General features: G+C 37.5%; 1 protein-coding gene across 3 annotated transcripts in view; it reads left to right on the forward strand.

Annotated features, from left to right (window-relative positions):
• PRKG1 (protein kinase cGMP-dependent 1) overlaps window positions 1-27,646 on the forward strand; it is a 1,140,935-nt gene that overhangs the window by 923,198 nt on the left and 190,091 nt on the right. For all 3 annotated transcript variants that reach the window (XM_019738600.3, XM_019738591.3, XM_019738608.3), the window contains exons 6-7: window positions 19,261-19,338; window positions 25,085-25,179. In XM_019738600.3, coding sequence (XP_019594159.1) covers window positions 19,261-19,338; window positions 25,085-25,179 — 173 coding nt within the window. The remainder of the gene's footprint in view (window positions 1-19,260; window positions 19,339-25,084; window positions 25,180-27,646) is intronic.

The following is a 27,646-nucleotide window of genomic DNA, read 5'->3' on the forward strand; positions in this document are numbered from 1 at the left end:
ACAATCCAGAAAATTGCATCGATTTTCCACCTCCCTTTTTCCAAGTAGACAGATTTAAACAATTGAGAGAATGGGATGAAGAGAAGGCCGAAACTCAATCCATGTTTGCACTGAGTCTGTGACAGTAACCTCCTGCTTTGCAAAACTTGACCCTTCAGCTGGTTTATTAAATTAGTTTGACATAAAACAGACAAATAAACAAAAAATAATGGTTTGGATGAATCGGAACCTTTTTCCAGCCAAGACTGTTACATCGTTATATTTCATTATGGAAAAAGTAGCCACATGATTTGAATTGTTTCTTCTTGAGGGTTGCTATTCTTAGCGTGGCAATGGGAGATTGTCCACAGATCACCCAGGTCAAACAGACTATGGGGAAGTTTTCATGTTATATTTAGAGAACCGTATGCTTTTTACTTTTTTACTCTTTCATATATGTGTACTTCCTGTCTGCACATTCTATTATGTTCACCGTACACGTTTTGAGAACCGAACACCACAAGCCCGAATGCCTTTAATTTCCAGCAAGATTTGTATATCTCTCTTGTGTACTATGTGCAAAATGAAACTGGTCAATTACCTTTCTATAATCTTTTTTCCTTGGTCTTTCTCCTCATTTTTGAAAAACACTCCAGTTGTCTTGTGGGGTGGCCTGCGGGGCCTCTAGTCCTGCTCCCCACATAAGAACGCAGGATATGGCTAGGCCAAAAAGGAACACCCACAGAGCCATAGGTAGGGGAGTCATACCACTATAGTCTCACTGGAGGCACTATAGTCTCACTGGAGGCTGGATCCACATGACCTGCAACCTGCTGTCTGCTTCTCTGCCAGCCAACCAACCAACCAACTGACCAACCAACGCAGCCTTGGCAGTTATATCAGTGGCTAATTGGCTAACTGGTTACAGCTGACGGCCAACTAGCCACAGCTGACGGCCATCTACTACTTGAGCCAGCACCTTTCCACATGAGGCTGAGAGCCTGGAAACTGCTCTCTGGGACTCTGTCCCCACATCAGTTCACCCCCTTAAGCATAACTTCTAGGAGGAAATGAAAAGGTTATACCTCATCGTTCTGTGTAACTTTTGCCTAAGGTTTACTTTGGGCTGTTTGTAACCTCATGCCTGTGTTAAATAGATACAGGTGTATTGTTCCGAAGTTCATGTTTAATGTTGCCCTAAGGTACATTTGCTTCAGCAAAGTTTTAAGTGCCTGCTTAGAATTGGTTATGATACTTTGAACACCAACCACACTGTTTCCTTTAGCTGCATCTAAACCCACCTCACTCTCTACAACTCTAGAATATTAGTGCAATATATTATAACTTCCTATGTTTGCTAAGGCTTCTTAGAAATGAACAGTGGTGTTAAAATATGACCTAAAATTTTGAAAAAAGCTTCCAGACTTAATCTGTCTTGTCATAAAGCTCTCTATACAGGTTAAATTTTCCAGATATTTTCTTTTCTTTTTTTTTTAAAACAGTACTGTACACAGGATCCTTGCTGTTTGCAAGGACCATGGCTTGCAACCTTTATGAATCCTCTGAATTATAAATGATGTTTAGAATACAGATGGAGCTTGTCAAGGAATTGTTGTCCTGCCACCCAAGGCCGTGTTTCTTGTTTTTTACTAGACTGCTAATAGGCAGGCCGGAAGTTGATATCCTTGCCTATTATGTGTTCTTCTTCACAGTGAGATCAGAAAGCTTGGCACATCAGTATTCCAAAGTAAAGAGTCATTCCATATTTCACCATCAAAAGACAGGATCTCTTTTTCACCTTGCATTTATTTAAATGTTTGTAAATGGATTTTCCTCCAATATACTTTGCTTTCATCTTGTGTGACCTCTTGTTTCAACCCATAAATGTTCTTTCTACCAAGCTCGATAAATATAAAACACTACCATGTTTCCCTGAAAATAAGACCTAGCCGGACAATCAGCTCTAATGTGTCTTTTGGGGCAAAAATTAATATAAGACCCAGTATTATATTATATTATATTATACCTGGCATTATATTATATTATATTATGTTATGTTATGTTATTTTATATTATGTTATATTATACCTGGTCTTATATTAAAATAAGACTGAGTCTTATATTAATTTTTGCTCCAAAAGACACATTAGAGTTGATGGTCCAGCTAGGTCTTATTTTCAGGGAAACACAGTAGTAGAGGAAAATGGAATAGCTTCTGTCTAAAACCCCTCAGAGAAGGTTTCTCAGAGGAAACAACAGTTGGGCTATGCCTTCATGAGGTATTATAACCTGTGTCAAAATAAACAGGCAAAGTAAAGTAAAATTGAAAATACCATAGTCTACATACATTCCTGCACCTAAAGTCCATTATTAGTCTCATGCTGAGCCTAGCACTTGAGTGTAGAGGTTATTAACTGTGGCCTGGAAACTGGAATCACTTGGAGAACGTTAATGATTACTGAGTCACTGCTCTAGGGAACCTCATTTACTATGTTTGGGAGAATGCCTGGGTATCAGGACTCTTAAAACCTCCCTGGTTATATTAATGGGAAGCTTAATTTGGAAGCTGTGTTGTTCACTTAGTTGTGGTTTCCCACCCCATAGAGGATTCAAAACAGGCTATCTGACTCCCTCCCTGCTGGACGCGTGGACAGAACATATCCTTAGGCATCTCTCCTGTAAGAAATTGTTCCAAGTTAAATCTCCTCTTCCTGCTTTATTTTCTCACCATCAACTGACTCGCATTCATCTTTGAGGAATTCATGTATTTATTCAAAAAATACTTGAGAAGCTACTGTATGTCTGGCTCTAAGCCTTTTGCGCTGAACTCTCTTGTTTACTCCGTGTTGCTTTCATGTTGAAATCCCATCAGTGGCTCCTGTCATCCACTGAATAAAGTCAAAGGGTGCTTATCACACCCTGAAGTCCACCTTTGTACCTCTCAAGTCTCAGGTTTTACCATTTGCTGCCTTCTCTTCGTCTCTTATCATATTGAGAAGTTAGTCATCCTCTGTTCAAACCATGCTCGTTCCTGCTCCTGAGCTTTTCCCGTTTTTCTCTTTTATCCCACTGGCTGGCTTTTTATCTGGATAGTTCTTGTTCAGGTAGCAAGGCTCAGATGAGCTACTGACTCTTCTGGGAGTCATTTTCTAAACTTCACGCCACCAAGCCTTTCGTGCTGTAAATACCTCTAGCAAAGCCCATCTGTGTTATTTGAAAATTGTCTGATTTCATTTCTGTCCCTCTCTGGACTGCAAACTCATAAAAGGTGTGTCTTACTCATCTGTGTAAGCCCATTTCCTAGTACAGGGATGAAACTATTTATTTGGTTGTTTATTTAAGTGGAACTGATTTGAGGAATGGCACATTGAGATGTTGCTAGTGATCTGATACTTAAGGTTGAGGGAAATCAGATCTAACAGTTTGGCAGTAAGGAAAGAAATAAGAGAACTAAAGAAAGGTCAGTCCCGGGGGGATGACCATTTAAAACTGTCTGGTATGCAGGCCTCAGTTACCACACAGGGCATGGCTACGCTGTGGCTCAGGATGATAACGATGAACCCAGGTCAGTCAGAAAGGATTAAATATGCCCCAAATATGTTGTTTAGAATGTAAAATGGATATTATAGTAAAAATACATTTTAACCAAATCACTTAAAATAGGAAAAGGAATTATATGGAAATTTTTATTATTAGGGACAGATACACCATTCTATAATGATGCTAGGTAACTTATATATTATATAGTATGCTACAGTCTCTGTTTCATTTTGACATGTATTTACAGCCAGAGGAAATATCTGAGCATAGCCATATAAGGCAATATTACTAAGTCAGACTCATATTTAAACTCAAACAAAAAATGTGGCCATTCTATTCAATGTCAGTGATCCACATGGAACCAGGTAGGGAAATAGAGTGAGATGAAAAACTGACTCTTGGGCACATTTATTTCAAAGCTATTGGCTATGAAATTTCCCTCTAAATATACAGGCTTGGAAATAACTCGTTTCCATTTTTGGATGCTTATGAACTCCTAAAAACCTGTAAGAAATATCTCTGTATTCCGTCTCAAGCTTTTGGGGAGTAAAATAATCAAGGTACCTGCTTAGTATTGTGGCTGCTACACAATTCTCCTGTGCATGTTAGAAATAACTAAATAATTACTTTTAGTTCTAAGCTCTCATCTGACAAATGGAGATAATAATGACATTTTTACTAACTATCCAGCGAGCTTCCCGTAATCATCCAGGTTAATATATATTAATGTTCTTTGTACATTATTAAAGCTTGTGTTAGTAATACCAATTTGTTAATGATTTTTACAAAACTGAAAGCATTACTCTGTCAAGGATACTTGTGTTTTAAAAATACAGTGCAAAATAATGCAAATTCAATTTAATGTATTTTTGTTGAGTCCCTTCTTAGCAGAAGGCATCGTGGTGTCTGTCCTGGGAGACGGAGGATAAAAATTATGTGGACTCTGTTCTCCTTTGAGTATAGATAAGTAAATAATGACTAAGGACACAAGATGGAAAGATAAAGCCTGCGATTGTAAGACAAAAAGTGTGGCATGGTAAGGAAGGCTTCTCTATTTAGAGGATCAAGGGAAGGCTTGTTAGAGAAATGGATTTTATAAATAGAGATGGTAGTGAACGAACATGCCAGGCTGAAGGAATTGCAAATGTAAATCATACAAGTGCAAAGATATCTGGAAGACAGCCTCGGCCCCAGAATTTCAGGCTGAAGTGCAGAGCAAGAGGGGTATTTAGAGGAGAGGGCCTCATAGGCCACAACAAGGAGTTTGAATGTTATGCCGTTGAGAAGGTTGAGCTATTCAAGTTTTTGAACCCCAAAAACTTGTTTTAGAAATCCGTTTCTCATTATAAAATTGTGTACATTGCAATAAAGTTCAAGATTTCAAATTCTCTGTATATGAGTCATCCCGGGATTACTACTACCAACGTGTTCTTTTTCTGTTTTTGGAATAAGGAAAATTGATCTTCTGTAAGATTAGTAGGAAGTCAAACTGTGAGCGTCGTCTTTCTAAAGCAAACTTGGATTCAAATTCTTCCTCTAATGTTTAGTTGGTTGGTGATCTTGGAAAATTACTGAGCCTGTCCAAATTTCCATTTTGTTCTCATAAAGTGAAGATTATAAGACCTCAGTGAGTCATCGTCCTAATTGAGATATCCTTAGCACATTGTCTAGCATGTAGCAGACCTCAAATTAATAGTAACCATTATTTTATTACGATGTGAGTTAACACTGGCATGCAAAAGTGAGTTTTTATAGTTATTATAAAATATTAAATTATATCGTGGTCAGGAGAATTAGTGGGAATGCAGCTAATCATTTCTTCAAAAACAACCCCTGTTTCTCCATTGCTGGAAATAGGAAAATAAACACGCTGGACGGCAGCCTCAACCCCTGTGGTCCTATTTAAATGCAAGTGAGTTAACCACCAGGGCTTCCATAGCAACTGTGTTCTGTAAATCTGTGCTCACAACACTGTCTGAATTGAACATACTCCATAAAATAGATAAAATCCCTCTGGTTATTGGGATGACAAAGGTCCTGGCTTTTCTTTTTAGCAGTGGATGTCTACAGAGACTTAATGACGTAGGCTGTAGGTGCAGGAGGTTGAAGGTAGCAGGAAGAAGGGTGGTTCTGATCGAGGTCTAAGGATGGTTGCCAGGGTGGCATTACCTTGTTGACTTTTACCACATGTAAGATCTGTGCTTCACCTTGGCAGGAAAAGAAACCGGACATTGTATCTCTATCCAGCATACTTTTAGTCCTCCAAGTTTTAGTATAGTATTAGTATCACCTGAGACTGATACATGTACCCAAATGCCAGCCTACTACTTTCCAGTGTATGTGGATCTTGTTTGGCTGTGTGACTGTGAAGGACATATCTCAGATTCAGATTTCTTCTCTCCCGATGGCAAGGCACCTAGGGGGCAAACACTTTAATGAGAAGGTTGTTTTTTCATTGGAAGCCAAGAAAGAAAGTGGCTTGTCTAAAAGTGTAATTGATTCAGGTTGCCAAAGCTGATAAAATACACCTGGTGACAATAGCACAACTCTCTCTGGCGACCAGAGAGGCCCTCACCTTCAGATCTGTGATCTCTGACTTGAACACACAGATTGCTCACATGTGTTTTCTCTGAACCTTCTCTTTCTGTGTTCCACCACTAAGCACACCCTTTTTTAATGCTGTTTTTTGTTTGTTTGTTTGTTTTTTCTTAGCCCTATTCATTTCACTTCTTTAGCTGTGTAGGAGAGGAAAGTTTTTCTCAACTGTTTTAGGGTTCCTGGCTGGGTCAGCAAAGTAAACCGATGGAGACAGATTAACAAGAGAAAAGTATGCAAATGTATTCAATATAAGCTTTACATAACACCGAAGTCTTCATTAGGAAATGCAGACCCAAAGAAACAGACCTGAATATTTTATGCTAGTTTTAATGAAGGGTGGGTAGTTGTGTAGAAATATGATAGGTCCAAGAATGTGAGGTAAGTGTAGTAAACTGGGGAAAACTTAATGAGACCTGTTTGGATTCTCCTGGGGTCTGTTCCTTTCCCTGGGGTATAAGGAAGCACCTCTCACATGAGGGTTTTAAAACCTGTTTCAGGGGGCAAGTGGGAGTTTTCTCAAACTCCTTCGGCTTAAAATATTCAGTATGCCAAGGTGCCATGTTTTGGGGTAGTGTGTCCTGGACCCCATCAGCTACTTAGTTGTTCCCAGCCAGGACCTCTGGCCTAGGAGACAGTTTGTCCTCCAATTCTGTACAGATTTACTTACTGTATTTTTTTGATTCGATCTTTACAACTATTGTTACCAGTAGTGATGTTCATTCTGAATTCAGAAACCTTAAAACATATGTGATGCATGGACTGGTGGGAGTTATGAAGGTGGAGAACTGTTTCTAGGACTTCCCGTTCAATGGGTCTGCACAAGTGTTAACACACTGCAATACTAATGTGTCAGTGAGTAAAAAGCTTTTGCCCGCAGCCCCCTGACTACTGCCTCGGCTTGTTCCTGGGGCCTCTACACCACCCCATGATCCAGGAGGCTCTTTAAGATTCTGCTCCAGCCTGCATCCTTTCTGTTTGGTTAGTGCCTTTAAAGTACTAGTTATTAAATATTTTGTATATCACTTTTGGTATTATTTCTGGTAAGCACACTAATTTCACATTCTAGAAGAAGCCTTTCTTCCTTTGTCTCATGGTTCTTGGGAACCACCTCAGCCTCACCCCAGTTCACTGTCTTTGAGTGGTTATATGGCATTTCATGGAATTAAAAGGGGGCAGGATCATAAGTGACCCTGTCACCTCGGCTCTGAACAAGACCACTCTCAAATCAGTCTAAACAAATACAAAATATCTTTGAGGTGAGAACCACATTCTCCAATATATAAGGAGCTCTTTCCCCCTCCATATAATCTAAATTCACTTAGCTTTCTCTTTTTTCTGGTCCTCATGACTCAATATCGTGTGGGGAGTCATGCGGGAGACCCTGTTCCCTGCGCCATGTGTCATGCAGGGTGGCATGCGGGGTCTCAGCTCCTGCTCCCTACATAAGAACGCAGGATACGGTGAGGCCAAAAAGGAACACCCACAGAGCCATAGATGGAGTCACACCACTATACTCTTGTTGGTGGCATCCGCCTCTCTGCAATCCGCTCTTGCTAGCTCAGCCACCATCTTCTTGCTAGCCCCCATCTTCTGCTAGCGTAGCCACAGCAGTTATATTAGTGGCCAATGGCTCACTGGTTACAACTGACGGCCAACTAGCCACAGCTGATGGCCATCCAATCACAGTTGATGGCCATTTACTACCCGAGTGAGCACCTTTCCACGTGAGGCCGAGAGCCTGTAAACTGCTCTCTGGGGCTCTGTCCCCACACTCAAGATGCACTTTAAATTGTGTCGTCTTGAAGAGAAATGTGAAATATTTATTTTAAAATCCCGAAGAAGTAAAATATTGAGTGAATTCTATACACTTTTTACTTGCTCCAGCTATATTTGTTATATAGCTCATGAGAAACTGTGATTAATGTTTAGTTTTCCTTTTTGAGTATTATATTTATTTTAGTTGAAACTTCAAAACATAGTTATACTTCAGATTGTGACTCTGAGACTCTAAATTATGTGCTTCTCTGTAACACATTTTATTATCTATCAGGGCAAACCATTTTCAAGTTTTGCCAAAGCTAATTGCCTTTATAGATCAAATTGTTAAATTTGAGTTATAGTTTAATTATGTGGAATGGGAACGCCTGCTTGTCTACTCTATAAACAGTTTTGTGCTGTTGTGAAATAAATACATTTGAGATGAGATCATCTTTTAAAAGATTTTTGGCATTTTGTGTGCCTGGCTTGGTATCACTTTTGATCTCTACATTATATGAATATGTTCACATCAAAAATCTCTGAAAGTAAAAACAGAGATTGGAAATGCATTTGGGAAATCATGCCATTGAAGAGCTCAGTTAAACACCAAATAAAACCCAAGCATTTATGGAATTTCAGCTTGAGTTTTTCCCCTCTCTTGACTAATGTTCAGGGTAAGGATTTAGTTAGTCCAGGTGGCCACTGCTGGGTCAACAACTGTCTTTGGATCATACATTCTGAAGGTATTCAAGAGGCTAAAGGATAAATATATGATTTGGCTACTAAAGACTCAAAGACATCAAGACTGTTTGAGATTCGGAAAAGGAAACGAGAATTCAGTATCAGTGAAACAAAATCCCATATAGCTTTATTGCATGATGAGACATAATAAATGTTTGTTTGGAAAATTGGATACTTAGATATACAAAAATGTAAATGTAAATGATTGCATTTTGTCAGCTAGCAAGACACATGGGTAGAGGATTGAGTGGAGAAGACTGGAAAGCCAGATAAGAAAATAAAATGGTGAACTGAGACAAAGTGTCAATTACTTAAATGGAGGTGATACATCCATTTAAAGAAGAACTAGTACTTTCAAATTATACACACTTTTTCAAAAGTGAAATAATTCAAAACTGAAAAAACACACCACACAATCTAATGCTAATGTTTTTATGAATGATAAAATTCCTGAAGGTGATTTCCTATAGAAGTAAGGATACCTTCATGTTCTGAAGATGTCATAACTTTCATAAAGAAAGAAAAATACTTATTTCATCAAACTTGTGTTTATATAGTGATGGATACACTTTACGTTGGGGTCTATCATGCACATAGATATTCACACACAGATATAAAACTTTTATAAATTATCCTTACTGTGTGTAATGCAGTTGATGTTTTATATTCCATGTCATTAAAACAATGCTGCTTATAATTCACTAAGCAGATTTCATGATATCTTTAATGGGTTGCAGTGAGCAAGGGGCACGGCGGATGGAGTATGGCTTTCCTTGGTTACTTGGCCCTCAGGAGGATGCAAAGCTGCCAGTAGTTCCTGTTTACCATGGAGACAGTCCCATTATTTCCTTTGAGAAGCTACATCTGGGCCCACTGCACTGCAAGGGATCTTAATTCTCTTAGCCAGGCTCTTGGCTTGATACATCCTGGTACAAGTCATAAATTAATTTTCTAAGATAAGCTTTCATAGTACCAGGATTTCGTGTCCTAAGGATTTTACACTTATCCTTGTCATCAGTGTGGAAGCTGGTAAGAATCATCTCTAGCACCTTGTTAAGGCAACAGTGATTTATAAATCCAGGTGTCCTCAGGATCTGACCATACAGAGCTGGTCAGGACTGGGATAAGGCCTGCCTGATACTCTGTCCCTATGAAATCTATCCTATACAGTACAGTCAAGCTGACTTACAGAGTAATCCTGGGGTTTCAAGTACAGGTAGGTACCTCAGTAGAGACGGCATCCTGATAGCACCATCAAGGAAGATAGAAATGCAATGATTCAGGCAGTTCGGACAGAGCGTGAGTTGCTCTTAGGTTGGTGCAAAACTCATTGCGGTTTAAAAGGTTAACAGTAAGTGCAAAAGCCGCAATGACTTTTGCACCAACCTAATAGTAGCTAGAATGTATCACAGTACCGGTAAGGCAAAGGTCACGAGGAGGGAGTTTAATAAACAGTGTTACAGTCAAGTGGGGAATGTTTTCTGGTTCACTATGGGCTGTTAGGGCATGAAGGAATATGCCAAGGGACAGCTCCAAAGACACATCCCCAGCGATGGAGGTGGCACAGACTCATACTCACGGCCTCAGCTGTTTGTGTCTTAAGTAGCCTTGGTGATCTGGGCAGGCATGGTACTATGTGGGCCAGTGATAGGCAGGCTCTCTATCAAGCAGTCTTGGCTGCCTGTAGTTGATGAAAAGGCCATATTTTCTGCTTATACTTGGTTGAAATCACAAACACCTGGCTGGACAAGTCCTGTGCGGTTGTCCTGAACCATCTAAGCAGGCAGAGAGTGTGCTTATGTTTGCTCAGCTTCCAGTTTTGACTTTTCAGGACGTATTCCTGCATTCCTTCTAGCTCACAGAGAATTGATTAGGGATATCTCTGAATTAGAATACAAAGTAAGGTAGGGAGTGGAGTTGACTGTTGTGATTGTCTCTTATGGAGGACAGAATGGTAAAGAAGCTTCAGGTTGTTCAGGGAGTCTGAAGGTCACTGGCTTAATGGTATTAGGGTTAGAAAATGACCCAATAAAAATAAATGCATTTCAACCCTGTGAGTTTTCAGATTCAGCCACTCCGACCTTACTGTTCTCTTTGTAAACTGCATGTTTTCACCATATCTGTGTCTTTACAAATAGTGTTGCCTCTATTTGGAAAGCCCTTCTCCTACCTCTCCATAAAGCAGGGAATAATTACCTGCCTGGGAAAAACTACTTATTATTTTTGATAAATTTATATGTGTACATTACTATCTCTTTACACTAAACTTTGATAATAATAAAAATAATAATTTATAGGTATATAGGCTTACAATGGGACAGCCTCTGTACTTTGTGACTATTAATTTTTAAATCCTCACAATGATCTGTTTATGCAGCTATAATTATATATTGTAGAAAAAGAAATGCACAGGAAAGTTTTAGTGACTTGCTTAGGGTTCCAGAGTTGGGATTTACAACCAGGCAATTGGGCTCCAGTATCCACATATTTAACCACCATGCTAAGGGACTCTCAAGTTAGGGACTGTGTCTTGTGTATCTTTGTAGCTGTAGTGCCAAATGCAGTATGCCATTCATAAAAATGCATAAACGATGTTAGTTGAAATTAATGAATGACAAAATTCTCCAAATAAGGGCATGTCTCTCGCATGGACCTAAAGTGTAGATTTAGTGAAGGAAGATTTTATAGGAGTTTTGAAAAGCCTTGGAGTCAAGTTCTTATGTAGCCCAAGAAGTGTGGGGAAGCACTGGATATAATTTAAGGGAGTGTCCTGGGTGGAAGGTGAGGCGTGGCATTGAAATAGGAAAAATCATAGTAGAGAGAGATGGGTATCCCAGATGCCCCGTTGATTGGGACAGAACAGTGGTGATGTGAAGATGAGAAGTAGTCAGAAGAAATGTTCCAGGCTTCAATTGATTCTTTTGGTGTTCCTGGTAATTTGTGGGTGGTGACAGGAGGAAAAATTAATTTTCCTTTAGAGGATGAGAAGGAGAATACATCAAACTTGTAACCTTAATTTGATTAGACATTATTTCAGGGAATTCTTCATAAAAGAACAAATCCCCTTGACAATTGCTGTGTCATGAACATACATGCCTGAAAAACATCATTGTTAGCAGAGCACTAGCTCTGTGACGAAGTGCGCACCGTAGCTCCAAAACAGGTTTTTCTTGACTTCAGATTCTAAACTATCAGAATTCAAGGATAGCAATGTGAAATCTTTTATGGTGTTATAATGACTAGCTGTCAGTCTTTCTTGGTAGCCCTGGAAAATCTAAGATATACCTAATGAGCTGAGTTTACCAAATAGGAAAGGAGTCCTGGACCAAGAAATACCTTGTTTGTTGCCACGTAACTAGGGTGGTGTTTGATTGATCAGGCTGTTTAGAGATCCTGTTCTGCATGAGGAGGTCTTATCTTTGAAATAAATCTGGGCTGTTAAGAGAAGCATTTCCTTTGAGAACTTGCCCTGATTTAGGCTCCAGAAAGGTAGGTGTGAATATTTTTAAGAACTTGCTGATGTAACTGTCCTCTGAAAAATGAGGCAGCAATTGTGACCATATTGTTCTTAATTCACAGTTTTCCAATTGTTATTTTTTTACTTCAAGTATTTATTATTCAGGCACACAAAGGTGGTTCATACTTATTGCAGCTATTGTTATAACAGTAGCAATTACCATAGTGCCTTCATCATTAAGATAATGTCAATTAATAGATATTCCATATTTCAACAAAGATTTAAGGATGACTTCAACCTTAAACTTAAATAAACTTAAACATAAAGGTAAAATTCTGACTGAAATAATTTAAGTGGGAATTTACTTCATGATAGATTGTATGTTAGTTTATATTAAATGAGATTAATTTCAGATTATTTTCGAGTTGGGGCTGAAAATAAAATCACCAGTTAAAATACAATATATTTGATATAAAAAACTATGAGTCTGATCTGAAAAGTGAAAATGAATCATACATAGTCACCAGGGAATAACTGGTAAGGCCGCTAAATGCTCTACCCAGTGCTGTACTAAGCCATGTCAGCAAGAATATGCAGAATTTTAAACGTCGGAATGGACATACATATTAATGTTGACTTCTGAGAATACGAAGACATATACATTAATAATAAAAGCTATACCCATGTTTTTCTGGTGGCAAAGAGAAGATTGGTTTTTGTTTATTTTGTTTTTTAACTCACAAGTTTTAGAAATATTCCAAGTTGTTGCCTTGAGGGGGATGCATTGCTTACATTTAGACATGCTGTCAATTTTCTTTGTTTATCCATCCTTCTAGTCTATGATTTATAACTCCTATTTCCACTCAAAATGAAGGGGTTAGGACCAAATCTATTGTTAAACTAGGTTACATATTGAATGTCTGTTGTGTGTCAGGCATTATTCTAAGTAAAACAATGGCTATAAGGGAAAATCTCCTAAATCCTCTGAGCAGGAGGTGATGTGTTGTTGGGGTCACGGAGAGGAAACAAGAAGGATAATTTTAAGTCCTGAAGGGTGTGAGAGAAGGCCTTTCTCACAGGAGCCTCAGTTGTGCTATGGTTTGCAGTTGTGTTTGTCATCAATCCTTGCCTTCAATAGAACTTAAAATCTGCTGAAAAGCATAATTAAAATAATCATATAAATAAATAACTATAAGCTTGGAAAAGGGCAATGAAATAAAAGCTATGTGGCATTGTAAAATGATATAACTTAATTTTGCCAGGATGTGTGTGCTGTAGGAAGGTGAGAGGACATGCCAGGTCAGGGAAAGCTAAGATCTGAAGAGACGTAAGATGTAACTAGGCAAGAAGCAGTGGGGGTACAGCAGTGAGAGTACTTAGGCCTGGTAGTAACAAGGGAGTGTGGCCCGATGGCCAGCGGGCTGGAGGGCAGAGTCAGGGAGAGCAAGAAGAGGTTGAAAAGGGTGGCATTAAGCACACTGTATACAGTCATGCAGACCATGTTAAGAAATTTGGCTTTTATCCTAATAAATAGGGGAACCTTTAAAGGAATCTGTCTAAGAATTGCTATGGTTTTTTTTCCCATTGTAAATTCTGTATTTTTCCTTGATTGAATTTGAAATACAAAAATGATAAAGTTGCAAAGTAACCTTCAAAGAACAGTGAACTTGCTGATATTTGATTAACGTAATTACGAAGACTCTCGAAGAAGCAGCATGTATAATCATCTTCCCCTCAGGGGCAGTCGAACATTTCAGGATAGCACAGTCATTCTGGTCCTGGCATTATAATGCCATCAGTATGATCTTTCCCAAACTTGGACTGCCTTTGGCCATGGCCCCATGGGTTCTTCTCTGGACCCATGAGTTTTGTGAGCTTATGCATCATGGAAACAAGTGCAGTGAATACCTGTGCAGGTAAACTAAAATAATCAATATGGCAGTTGTGGTTGTTGAGTTACAAAACCCTGTCAGATAGATTCAGGTGATTACATAATTTCCATGAATTAAATAGCTATATTGTGGATATTCCTTTCAAACTTTCTGTTCTCTGGGATGAAGGAATTAAAGTCATGAAAAGCCAACTGGTCTGAACATGAGGGGAGCCCACTGCCATCTTGGCATGCCCTGGCCCTCATGAGTAGCTAACGCGTGGCAGACAGAGCTATGAGGAAAAGAGGGAGATGAGGGTCTGGTGCAATGATTTCACCCCTGAATTCAGCTATTTTGGACACCACTATCTTTGGACTATGTTGTTTGGTGACTCAGTACATTCCCATTTTGCCACGTGTGGTTGAATTTTCTTTCATGTACACCCAGGGAGTTGTAACTGATCCAAGTGTTTATCACTGAAGGTGACTTGGACATATCTTTTCTTTGCCATATAAAAGAGACTGGTTCTTGCCCAGCCACATGTGGGGTGTGGGGAAGGTGAGTAGCAGGGTGGAGGGACACGGCCTATCCTTCCCACTAACTCTACCACAGTTCATGGTGGGACATGAAAGAAATACCTATATTGAGTGCTACTTCTACCTTTTATTAGTGATGTGACCTTGGACTAGTCACTTAAGCCATGTTTGCCTCCTCTTCTCTGTTAGACCCCTCCTAGGATTATTGTGAAGCTTCCATGAGATAAGGGCCATGAATGTGCTTTGCCCACTATGCTAGAGATTGAGAGATGACTGGGCTGTGTTCCAGGTTCTTCCCTCACCTCTGAAATGAGACCCCAAAGATGGAAAAGATGCCATGTTTCACCACAGCTGCTGGCAAGATCTGAACTCCAGAACCAACCAAAGCCAGAGTTTCTAGGAAAAGGCAGGGGCCAAGTATTGGGGTTCAGCCCCCAAGGGGTCTACTGAGATTATCAGTTGCTGTGTAATAAACCACCGCATAACCTAGTGGTGCACACTAAGAACCATTTATTATGCTCATAAATTCTGTGGGTCAGGAATTCAGACGTAATACAGATGACCTGTCTCTGCTCCATAACAGTTGGGGCTTCAGATGGGGACACTCAAATGCTGAAGCTGGACTCAGCTGAAAGCTTCTCAGTCACATGTCTTCCTCCTGACTGCACTGATTGAGATGACACAGAGGCCAGGGTTGGCTGGCACTGTGGATCGGACTACCTATACATATGGCTTGGGCTTTTCAGAGTATGGTGCTGGGTTCCAAGAGGGAGTCTTCTGAGAACCAGGTGGAAGCTACATGGCCTTTTCTGAGTTAACCTTGGAAGTCATGCAGCATCACTTCCATGCCGGCTATTGTTGCAAAGGAGCTGCTTAAGACCACCCCAGATTTCAGGGAAGGGCGTTAGACTCTAGCTCTCAAGGAGAAAATCGCAAAGTCACCATGCAGGAGAGCTTTTGGAATGGAAGTTATTTTGTGGTCATCTTTGGGAAACACAACTGTCAGAGAATCACAGCATCACATGGCTGAAAGGGACCCTAAAGTTCCCCCTCAGGAAATCTTGGACACCAACTTCAATCCCCTGTGCAGTGTTGTGGCCCATGCTCATCCAGAGGCTGTGCTCAGTATGTGGTGTCCCTGACCCGGTGGGGCAGCCTATTCCACATTGGAGCTGCTTCCCTACTTGTGTTGAGGTGCCATCTGCAAACGTTGGTTTCCTCCCTTTAATTCTCACTCATTCTCTGAACTGTCACCCAGAGAGGCTACCTCTCTTGGTCTCCCCCCAGATCAGTGGAGATTTGAAGACAACGGCCATGGATTCTGAGGCTTCTCTTCTAACAGCCTAGCATTCCAGCTCCACATGCCCTTCCTCATCTGATTGGTTTTCCTCAGAGACTGTTTGTTTGTTTGCCTGTGAAGTAGATGCCCTCTTGGGTACACCCCCAATCCTTCCTCTCCATTTTCCCACTGCCAGAGCTTTGATTTCATTTGAATGGTTTCTTGTCAGCCTTAGTGGGTGACTTTGACTAATGAAAAACATTTGGAGTAATTCTGTTCCTCTTGACAGGTATTTGTTTAACAACAGGCTTGCAGCCTAAGACATGGAAGTGTAAGGGAATGATTGGTAGGGGTTTCTGGGATTTTTTTTCCCCCAGAAGGAGTTGTAAGATGAGAAACTCCCCTTTTCTGTCTTAAACCCGGTTGTGATGACTAGAGCACTGGCTGTCATCTTGGGACCATGAGGACACTACTAGTGAGGGCAAGCCAACTGAAAGTGAGTCCTTGGAGGACGTACTGAGTTAATAAATTCACTGACCCTAAAACTTCTCCATTTCCATAATTCTCGTTACATGAGGGACTAAATGTCATAGCTTAAGCCATTTACTCAATAAGTATTTATTGAATACGCAGGTCCTTGTCTAGGTGCAAAGGGCATGGCGGGGACAACACAGAAATCCCTTCATAGAGCAGACATTCTAGTGGAGACAGTTGATAAGTGAGTAAATGAATGACATATTAGAAGTGGGGCTGATGCCTTCCACTTGCCCCCAGGCCCATTTTTACTTTTCCGTGCCCTTCTCTTTTCCTAGAAGTTGATTTGAATGGAGGGCATCACCAGGCTTCCCTGTTCCCTGACTTCCAACTGAGTTCAGCCAATGGGGAACCCCAGCAGGAGACCAGAGGGTAGAGAAGAGCGAGGCCAGGGTATTTACCCTCACTTAATGTCATTGATAGGGTCTGCAAGTTTAAGCAAAAACAATGTATATTGAAACCAATTTTGATATAAACAAGAGTTAAGTTCCTATGGCATCTCATCAACATTACAATGAAACAATGTTGAACAAAAACAGTGTTATTGGAGGAGCTGCTCCACATGTGAAGGGATAGGCTTTTAAAAAGGAGGTAAGTGAGGAAATGAGCTTAGATGAGCTGAGAATTCTTCAAATTTTGGTGCTTTTTATTTCCATCTCTCTACTTTTTTTCCAAAATAATTGTATCTCCACGACTATTATATGACCATGAAGAGCTGCTGGAGTGGCTTTCTCTTGCTCAACATTCAATGACTTCTTTCTCATCCTTCAGTTGGGGCTTCAGAATCTCCTCCATGGCAAAGCCATTGGAAGAGTCAGCTCTCTACTAGACAGTACAACACATAATACACAAGCCTGTGGTAACATAAAGTAGAGGACTTTGTATATTGGATTGTTTGGGGCGGTGGGTTTGAGAGCTCTTAGATTAGAAACTAAGTGAAAAATAAGACAAAGAATAAGATAAATAAGACTCAAATATTACCATTATTACTAGTAACATCTAAGCAAGGGGCTGTAGCTTAGGTGTGAGAACAAAATAGGCTTCCTGAATGGGACCTTCTGTTTGGGCAGGCTTGTCCTGTCACACAAGTCCAGAGAGTGCAGACTTCACTCTGCCAGGGAGGAGATTCTTCCCCTGGATGGATGAGCTGCAGAGAATACCAGGACTCTGTGAGGAGCTTCCTCCCACCAGTGAGAAATGATGAGAGGATGAGAGGAATGTGCCAATTACATCCAAATTTACCCATCAGATAAGTTACACCATCTCCTCTGCTACAGTGAGGAAAGGGGAAGAGGGAGGTCCTGAATTTTGCTACAGCTGAGCTCCATTCATTCAGAAAGAAACATCAAGAGTGGGAAAGATGCTCCACTGTTGCCCCTCTCTTCTGCTACAGATTGTCACTCTTCCCTTGTCAGTTTGAGCTGCTACCTGAGCTATTCAATAGTCACTACTACCCATATATGAGTATTTAAATGTCAATTAATTAACATTAAATACATTTTAAAAAATCAGCTTCTTAGTCACACTGGCCACATTTCAAATGCTCAGGAGCCACATGTGGCTAGCGGCTACTATACTGGACAATGCAGGTGTATTACATCGCACTCGTCAAAGAAAGATCCAGCTGACGGTGCTACTGTGAAACTGTGGCCTTACTCATCTTTGCATCATCAGTGCCTATAACCCGGCCTGACTCAGAGACACCCACAAGTGTTCATTGAATTGATACGTGAACATAGACTACTGTGATTTGTTTTTCAAATCTGGATGTCTAAAAGATCTTTTCATTTCAAAGCAGCAAGATATGAAAATGGAACATAGATATTTTGTTAAATGAAATAAATCAGTTGAAGAATATGCATTCTATAATCCTATTTTTAAAAGTTGTTACTGAGAAAGTGAGTTACTTTTGAGTGGGAAAAAAAAGTAACAGGTTAGGTAGTATGCTGTTTTTCTAGGAATGCAATGAAAATTACAGCTATCCTTAATGGGAATTATTAATGAAAGGCAATTTTAAGAGTAGGTAGACTAAAGCATTTAAGAACATGATTGAAGTATAAGGACAAATCACAGGCTTTGGGCTGATGGATATTACATGCAAACCACGAAATCTGATTCATAAGGAATGTGCAAAGTAATTTTTTTCTTTCCCAAAATATGGTTCCCTTGCTCAGCTGCAGAGAAAGATAGGGCCAGATGGCACAGTTCTGCCTCCTGACACAGCAGTATACTTCTCTCACCTCTTCTTATAGAAATTTTTTCTGTTGCAGAAGGCATCTTAACCCTGGGAATAAACCTAGTGACTGTGTCAGAGTCAGAATACTGATACACTGACTGTGATTATCCTTTTGCAGCTTTTATTTTGCTCCTCATTTGGTAGTTTATGAGCACACAGATGCTGGATCAGAACTCAGTCCATAAAATTAAGACATTCTGTTTGACAGAGCCAAATCTAGATTGCTGAAGCAAGGACAGTAAAGCATGAAGCAATGCCTTAAAAAGTAGCTAGGACCATCTAATTGACACTAAAAGTCAACATGGTTTCAAAAATGAAAATCTTTAGGTGCCGCAGTAATTTCTCAGAAAAAGAAGAGCTATCATTATGAGACTACTAAAACCAAATGAGAATGACAAATAAAATGATACAGAAAGACCAGTGCAATTAGCATTTCTACTGTTTTATTTTGTGCTCAGTTGATGGGAGACAATAATATTTTCATCAAACTATTAAAACGAATGAATTTAAAGATATAAATGTAATCATCCAGAAAAATGGCATTAACAAAATAGTTTAAAAAATATGCATGATAGAAATGACTTCTTTGTAATTATTAAGTTCATTAACCGTTATTCATTCTTAAATCATGATGAATGCATCTCTCGGGAGCTGATATTGGAAGAGGTTGAGTTGTTTAGTAAATTACTTCTTAATTATTTTTTTTTTTCTGTTGTTTTTTTCCATTTCAGACCCACTATGAAAATGGAGAATATATCATCAGGCAAGGTGCAAGAGGAGACACCTTCTTTATCATCAGTAAAGGAAAGGTAAGCTCTGGTAGCACAAGAGAGTGATGGAGAAGGGCAGCCTGTGGTCCCCCAGTGACCCTTGGGGAAGCACCTGTGCACATTTTGAGTTTTCCTATGTTCTAAAAATGAAAGAGGAGTATTTGAAAATGAATTTCCCAAAAACAGTACAAAAGGAAATACAACTTTGAAGACCAATAAATTGTCTGCGCTAATGTAACAATCATGATGTTAGATGCCACTTATACGTCTGCATTTATGGGAAGATTCTCATAATTAAAATTATATAATAAAAATGGAAAAGACTAGGGTCTCTTAAAAATTTTTAAGAGGAAAAAAAATCCATCCAGTCATTAGGAGCAGTAACCTTGCTGTCGTGAAATATCTGGACTTTGAAAACATGTGGCCCAAGTTTGAATCCTATGAGACTGACTAGTTTTAGTATTTACAGGCAAGTACCTTAACACTCTGAAGGCAACAAGGATATAAATATATCAATGTTTTATTGTGTGTTTATAAAGAAATATTGAGTGACTACTGAAAAACTATTAAAATTGTAAATTATAGAGGAAGGAATAAATATGGAGTAGACAAGGGATAGGAATAAAAAAGAGCTATCATTATGAGACTACTAAAAGAGACTACTTTTAACCCAATAAAAGAATCAGAATATGTTCCTTATTGTACTGTTTTAGTTTTTTGATATTATGAATCTATTATATATTTTTATTTAAAAACTAAATAAGAAATTTAGTGAATTGGAAAATGGGGACTTATGTAGTAGATTAATACTCTAATATTATATTGCTAAGAAGACCTTAAATGTATTTCAATAGTAAAGTCATAATCATTTTTGCATTTAAGTATCATTGCAGTATAACCTATGATTTGAATTTATTTTGCTTTATCATAATGATCCTTAAAACTAATTTGTATGTATTAAGCATCCTAACAGATGGTGAAGGAAATGCAGGTGGAACAACTTTTATTTTTATAATTGTTAGTTTAAAAAAAAAAAAAGTAAATTTATTTCCTCTAATTTAACAAATGTGACTGACTAGTACGTTATGGCTCATTTTAAAATAGGAAGGAGATTTAAAGAGCTGCAGTGAACAGGAAATGTGAAAGATTATAAATCTTGTTCGATCACATTTTAGATAATCCTCTTTGGACTAATTTTGAATCAAGAATGTGCATATGTTAATGACTTATACCAGTGGTATGCCCCACTGAAGTGAAAAAAGTGATATTTGTACTTGTATCATACCCATTGTTTTAACTGATATTAGAAAGCCTGGGATAGAAATACAAATCAGGGACCAGCTTCTTAAAAAGCGTCATGAAATGACATGTCTGACCAGTTATAGTTGAAACTATATCTTGTTTTCTCTATTGTTAGAAAATTAAGAAACATTAGCATTTTGTGATTTGTACATAAATTGTTACAGCCTACCATTTACTGTTTTATTTCTTAACATTGACTAAAGTATCAGGGAAAATTGAAAATCTTCACGAATATAAATGATTCCATTGGTCAGAGGGAAACTTTTTATCCCAATGATTTGGGTTTATTTTTACTTTATTACATTGTTAATTCTTTGCTATCAGGGAGTGATATGTTTATCAGGTAAGAGGAATTTCTGACACGTTTTTGTGAGTACCCTGTTACTACTGCAAATTCCCAGAACTGCCTAAAAGAAGCTGTGTTTGTAACCAATTTCAGCTGAAGACAGTTGCATTATTGGTATTGTTTTATGAGTTTCATAATATGTCTAAATAGAAAAAGAGTGGACATTATGCCACAGGAACTGATTCCGTTGGCAATATTTTAGAGTACAACAGGGATTCTGCGAGAGAGGTAGCAAGAATATACTGGGCTGTTCTGACACATTCAAGATTTTTTTTAAACCAGGAATGTTTTGTTTTAGGTATATAGGTGTAAACTTGTTTCACATGTATTTAAAAAATATATATAAATGACAACCCTGGCAAAGATATTTTTCTTGTTACCACCAAACTGTCTTTTCCTTAGGAAATGTGCAACAGAGACATACAACAGGGGGCTATAGAACTATGAATGGATTACCCCTTGTTCAAATCCATTTATTTCAGTGTAAAACAGTTTTTATCCGTCAGTAAAGCACAGCTACACAAAGATAAAAACATTATAAAATAAACTGTGAGATATTTGTTTACCGCCATTAAACCTATACAAACTGATTTTTCTAAAACTTGAGGCAGAATGCTGCAGTAATGTCTACAGTACCTGGTGGTGCCTTAAATCGAAGTTGAGTTAGTTCTCTCTACTTTAATCGGTCCATTTCAGTTGCCTGAAAACATGAAGGCCCCACACCCCCAAAAACAGTAAATTATAAAGCACCAAAAGGTTCACAAGAACATGAAAAATATCTCTGATGAAAGTTTATGAATATATCCCTGTTGTTGTGTTACATCAAAAAATAAACTATATCTCCATAAATAAGCTGAATCAAAATTGAACAGGATTCATAGATAAAATTCCAGAGATTCGAAAATTCAAATGCAATTTGCTTTTCTGATTTTATTAAAAAATACCTTGTATGCTTTCATTAGGAAAAAGTATAATTCATAGATTCTTGTCTATTACTAAAGAACATTTACAACCACACGGATTTGCTTAGAATTAACAACTGTTTAAGGGAGTTAGTTAAACAAATTGGCTTAACACAATGTTCAGTGTTATTGAATATGGAAACAACACCCATTTTTAAGCAATATGTGCAGAACATTGTTTGAAAAAAGAGCTGCTTTGTGGACTCTTCAGTTTTATAAACTATTAATTACACAGGTGGGAAAAGGCTTTGTTTTTAGGATTCCACAGTTAGGTAGGAAAATGCTTACCTGACTAACCACTATTCTCTAGTTGGGTCTGCCCCATAAGTCTGTAGAGTCCAGATTTCTTTATAATAAACATTACCTTGTTTATAAAAACCACTGACTCTATACTAAAACACTTTATTTTGTTTTTAGTTAAACATGTTTGTTGAGCACACTTATATTTTTCATTGAAAATTTTGGTAGTAAAGATTAATTGTATGTATTCAATTTAAAATGTCTAATTCCTATTTCCATCCTTAATTTTAAAAATTATATTTGGTTGTAAAAAAATAGTTTCAAACTTTTAAGCTACAAGACCATGCATATGTCTTATAGAAAAATTAATCTATAGTTTAAAAAACATAAAAATGCACACTCTTTCATCCATCTAGAACTAAAAGTAATTAATGTTCTAAATCACATTTTATGGCAACAATAAAAGAAATAATAGTGATCTGTGATAATTATTTTACAATCAAATACATGGAATTTCTGAAATAAGAAGTGAGAGAAATAGAAGGGGAAATACGGAAAAAGCAACTGACTTTATGGGACACTTATTGAAAGGATGCTTTTGATAGATTTTCTCATTTAATTCACACACACACACACATACACGCACACACACACACACACCTATGATAAGCCTCCCATTTTCTGGACATGGTGGCCAGGTAACATGGGTTCAAACAGACTAAATATTATCTTTAATGAGTAGTTTCTTTCCACAGCATTGTGGATCATAAAGTACTTTGTGGTTTAAGTGAAAATTATATAGGCCACAGTTAGGCTATCTCTCTATATGTTTAGTTTTTTCTGCCATGAATTTTTTTTAGAATTAAAGATGCAAATGTTCATGACTGGTGTCAGTGCATATTTAGAATGATTCATTATATATACAAAGAAAAACTGTGGAAATTAGAACTTTAAAGAAAAGCTTTTATTCTTGTTCTTTGAGCTGCTTATCTTTTCATATTCATGGATTATCCACTTAGGCTTTCCCTTACATTAATCATATAAGCAGAAAGTGTTTTATTCTTCAGGTAGCCTATTTTTTATGTCTATGCCAATGAATTTCAATAACATCTTCTTAAAGAACATTTCAAACTCCACTGAAATTTCTCCATGGCTTGCATTAATCTGTCATGTTGAATTTCTAATCTTTTTTTCTTAACCAAATGGCAAATGTATGGTTATAGCATATAACCTTATATGTAATTTTGAATTAATGATCTTAACTTGTAGTATATTATACCTTAATCCATGACTTCTTTTTTAACAGCCAGGAGGAGGACAGATATGGTTTTGTTGAATTGCCTCATTGTACAGATGAGAAAACTGAGATTCAGACAGACAACAATGTATCAATGTTTGTCAAAGACTGGTCTGCAGAACATTTGCATCTAATTCACCTACATTAAACTTTTGAAATTCAGCTTTACAAGATCCACTAATCAGAATCTGAGGAACCTTTATTTTAAATAAGAAGTGTACCCTACCCCACCCCTGGCAAAGTTGGAGAATCACTGGGCTAGTGATTCTCCATTCACATCTGTGAAAGCCTTATCAGCATGAAAATGAGCATCTCTGTGACAGAGCTTAGTGGTAAAAAACTGCATTTCCATGGTTTTGACACACTGTGTGGAGGAGTAATCAAGTGGATCAGTGGAGAATAATAATTGAATTCCCTCCACCTTGCACAGACCATCTTAATACTTACAAAATGTCTGGTCCTTGACATCCACTCTCTAAATTCAAAAACCCAAAGCATCGTATTTTTAAATGTGTTTAAGTGTCTGGAATTGTCTCAAGACATTGGTTTCTCCACTTCATTTTCCAGGCAGGTGTATTTTAACTATTTAACCTTTCCGGATGACACATAGCCAGTTTTATGAATATTAGTAGATCTGGGGAAGGAAGTGAGTAACACAACGGTAAAACTAACTGCATTTCTGTCTTCATTCATGCGATGAAAACATTATCACTTGCCTTCTGTGGACTATTACGCAAGTCACAAGTCCTGCGTGGGCCGAGTTACCTTGTTAGCAAGGAGATTTTCTGTTCGAACAATTTACAGTTCTTTATTATATGCTTAGTGTACATTGTAGAGAATGCCAAAGAAATACCCATTTCTTTAGAGAGCATACTGTTATTATGAATTTAAAAGACGTGTGTAATTTATATGTCTTTAGAAAAAGAAATCTTGCTGAATGAAGCATATGGGGAGTAAAGTTGACAGGAGACCTGCAGGATGGCGTCATGAAAATGTGACTGTTCTTTGAGTGAAGCTGGATTTTTCTTAAGGAAAGAGATAGAGATATTCTACAGAATCTGGGCTATGCATGTAGAGGTGTATAGAAAGATGTTCACTGCCACAGAAAAAAGTGGAAGTGATATAAATGTCCATGTACAAGAAAGTGGATAAATAAGTATATTTATGGAGAGGAAAAAAACAATGGATGAACTATATTTAGATCTAATACATGGAATAAATAAAAGAATGTTAAGAGAAAATATGTAGGTCACAAAATGATACACACCATATTATGCTGTTCATATATTTTAAAAACACATGCATGTCAACACATAAAAAAGGATTGGAGGAATGTTCACTAAATTCATTATAGTGGTTGCCTCAAAGGAGGTAGGAAATGGGAATAGGGATGAGGATTCAGTGAAATTCAAATTTCTGAACAATTTATTATTTCTTGAAAACAACATGAAGTTGTAACAAAATAGTTGAATGTCATTTCTTGCAGTTTGCATGGGAATTCTGTGTCATTATTTTTTGGCCCCTTTAGTGATAATGTACTCATTTTCTTCATAAAAATAAGTTTAAGGAAAAGAAATAAGTTCATTTGGTCATCCAGGGTATATGATGGATATACATTTTCATTGCTTCTCTTTGCAGGTAAATGTCACTCGTGAAGACTCACCAAGTGAAGACCCAATCTTTCTTAGAACTTTAGGAAAAGGAGATTGGTTTGGAGAGAAAGCCTTGCAAGGGTAAGTAGACCACACATTCCACAGTTTTTGGTTGAGTACTACCTACATTGCTATCTTAAAGATTGAGCTCTTAGCAAAATAAGCTCTTTGGTGCTTATCCTAATAGCAGGCCCTTTGATCATCATTTTTATTTATTTCCAGCTGGATTTGTAATCCGTATAGATAGCCTGTGAGATTGATTTGTGATTAATTTGTGTAATAAACCATTATTTTTATTAATAGGAAAATTTCTCAGCTTTATGTTTTTAACTACAAGTTCTATAAAGACCCTAAAAGAAAAGAAGTCTCTGCTAAGCTTACTTTGTACAACAGTTTTAGTTAAAATCATAGGAAGGTGGTTCATTGAGAATTTTGAAATCCCTAAACCTGATTATAAAGACGACATATCAGAAAGCAATGAAGCCTGTTTAGGATTTACCTCTGGCTTGTTGTGGTCATTGCTGGTTATGGTAAAGGAAGTGGGGAAGGAGGTGGGTGTGGGGGTGATGTACATCCAGCTTCACCCCAGATGGGCTCTGAAGGCTGGACTTGCAGAGGTGTGCTGCAACATCACTCATACTCCATTTGTGAACTAACACCTCAAGAAGCAAACATCTGTTCCCCCCCCCACTACCCCTGTTCCTTGTACTGGGGAAGAAAAACCCAGTTGACTTTGTGCCAACCATCATACAGAAAGACAAATATGACAAATACAGGATGACAAATATGACAAATAAATATATTTAAGTATTCTACTCTTGTTTTCCAATAAGCAACACATCTCAATTATCAGGGTATATAAAATAAGTCTTTTCAAAGTTCAGTGTTATATGTTATGTATATAAGCCACTTGAATAAGAAATAACCAGTATTTATTTTTGCATCACATTCCAGGTGCAGAAATATCTACTAGAGAGTAATAGCAGTAGGACATAATTTATTCCTAAATATTTAGAACAGTCAATGCTGCTTCCATTTCAAATTATGCCTGTATTGCAAAAAAAAAAAAAAAAAAAAAAAAATTATCAGCATTTTGCTTAAAATTGCTATAAAGAAATAGTTTAGGGAGTTTTTATATTTTTAAAGCCACAAGGAGATACCTGGTCTTATTTTCTGCCTTACTATTTCACAGCTACAGAAATCAAGTAGAGATTTTAATAAGTCACTTTACTCAGGCCACATTACCTTATGAAAATTCAGAACTAAATGAATTAGGATTTTCTTTTTTCTTTTACTGAGTTCATTTGATTCTTATCTGATGAATATATAGTTGCCATTAGATTTTTCCAATGGTAAAGTTGGAAGAAATACCATGTTTCATGGAGATGCACAAGAGAAAACAATAAACATTATCTTCTTAGTGTAAATTGCACAAATATATCATTTGTACTGGAATCTTTCTTTCCCTTGATTATTATATACATAGAGGATTCTAAAGAATAATGTCACCTGATTTCATTCGTCCAGGATTAAATATGGAAATTGTCATTTTCAGCAGAGACAAAACTTAGAAACATTTTCTGTAATTTCTAATGAGATCACAACTGGAACATCAGAAAATAAAGCATAATTGAGACTTGACGGATTTCCTTCTGTAGCTTACTGCCACTGAATTTTGGTGTCAATTAAAGAAAGCTTTTATGGTGAAAACACTTTCCTAGAACGTATCTCAAGAAATGACTTTGGGGATATGGCTCATGGAAAGTTACCAAATTTTGCTCTGATATCAAAATTTAAGTTAATGGTATTCCATCTAGATTGAATTCATTCTATCATCATCCTAAAGTTGGCCATGTGCATCCTCACTGCTCATATGTCTAAATTTTATTATGTGTACATATATATGTACAATAAACATATATACATTGTTTTATTTGTGTTTAAATTTTTACACGTGAAATCTCATTGTTTCATTTGGGGTCAATATATCTTTTTTTTCTTTCTGCTGTCATAAAAATTGCAACTGTGTTATTCCTTAGTTTACAAGTTTTGTCTTCTTTTTGTATTCTTTTAATAATTAGGCTTTAAATTTTTAATATTTATATATAACATGTAATGTTAATCAGTAGTTCTATCCTTCTCTTGAATAATATAAGGATCTTCGTATGTTTAACTTCAAATTACTCCTACCCACCTCCTGTCTGCTTTTCTAGTATGTAGTTCCATTTGATTGGTAAAGCTCCACACATTAGGCATTATTATTACTGTATTTTTTCAGACACTATTTACTTAAGTTTAATAACTTGGTTTGCCTATTACAACAGGTCCCAGAACAATGTCACTTAGTTATAACGATGAGGTACCATAGGAACTTAACTTTTCTTTATATTAATTAGCCTGTGGTAAAATTGGTTTCCTTATACATCATTTCCCTGCAGTTCCGAAAACTTATTGACGATGTGAAGTGAGGACTTACTGTCTTTGCCTACTGCTATTTATTACACATAGCTTATTCCTTTTGGGTTTATCCGTTAGTAATTGTTCAAAG

This window comes from Rhinolophus sinicus, chromosome 15 (assembly GCF_057876585.1).
Source record: "Rhinolophus sinicus isolate RSI-liver-muscle chromosome 15, RSI-T2T, whole genome shotgun sequence".
Taxonomy (NCBI): Eukaryota; Metazoa; Chordata; class Mammalia; order Chiroptera; family Rhinolophidae; genus Rhinolophus; species Rhinolophus sinicus.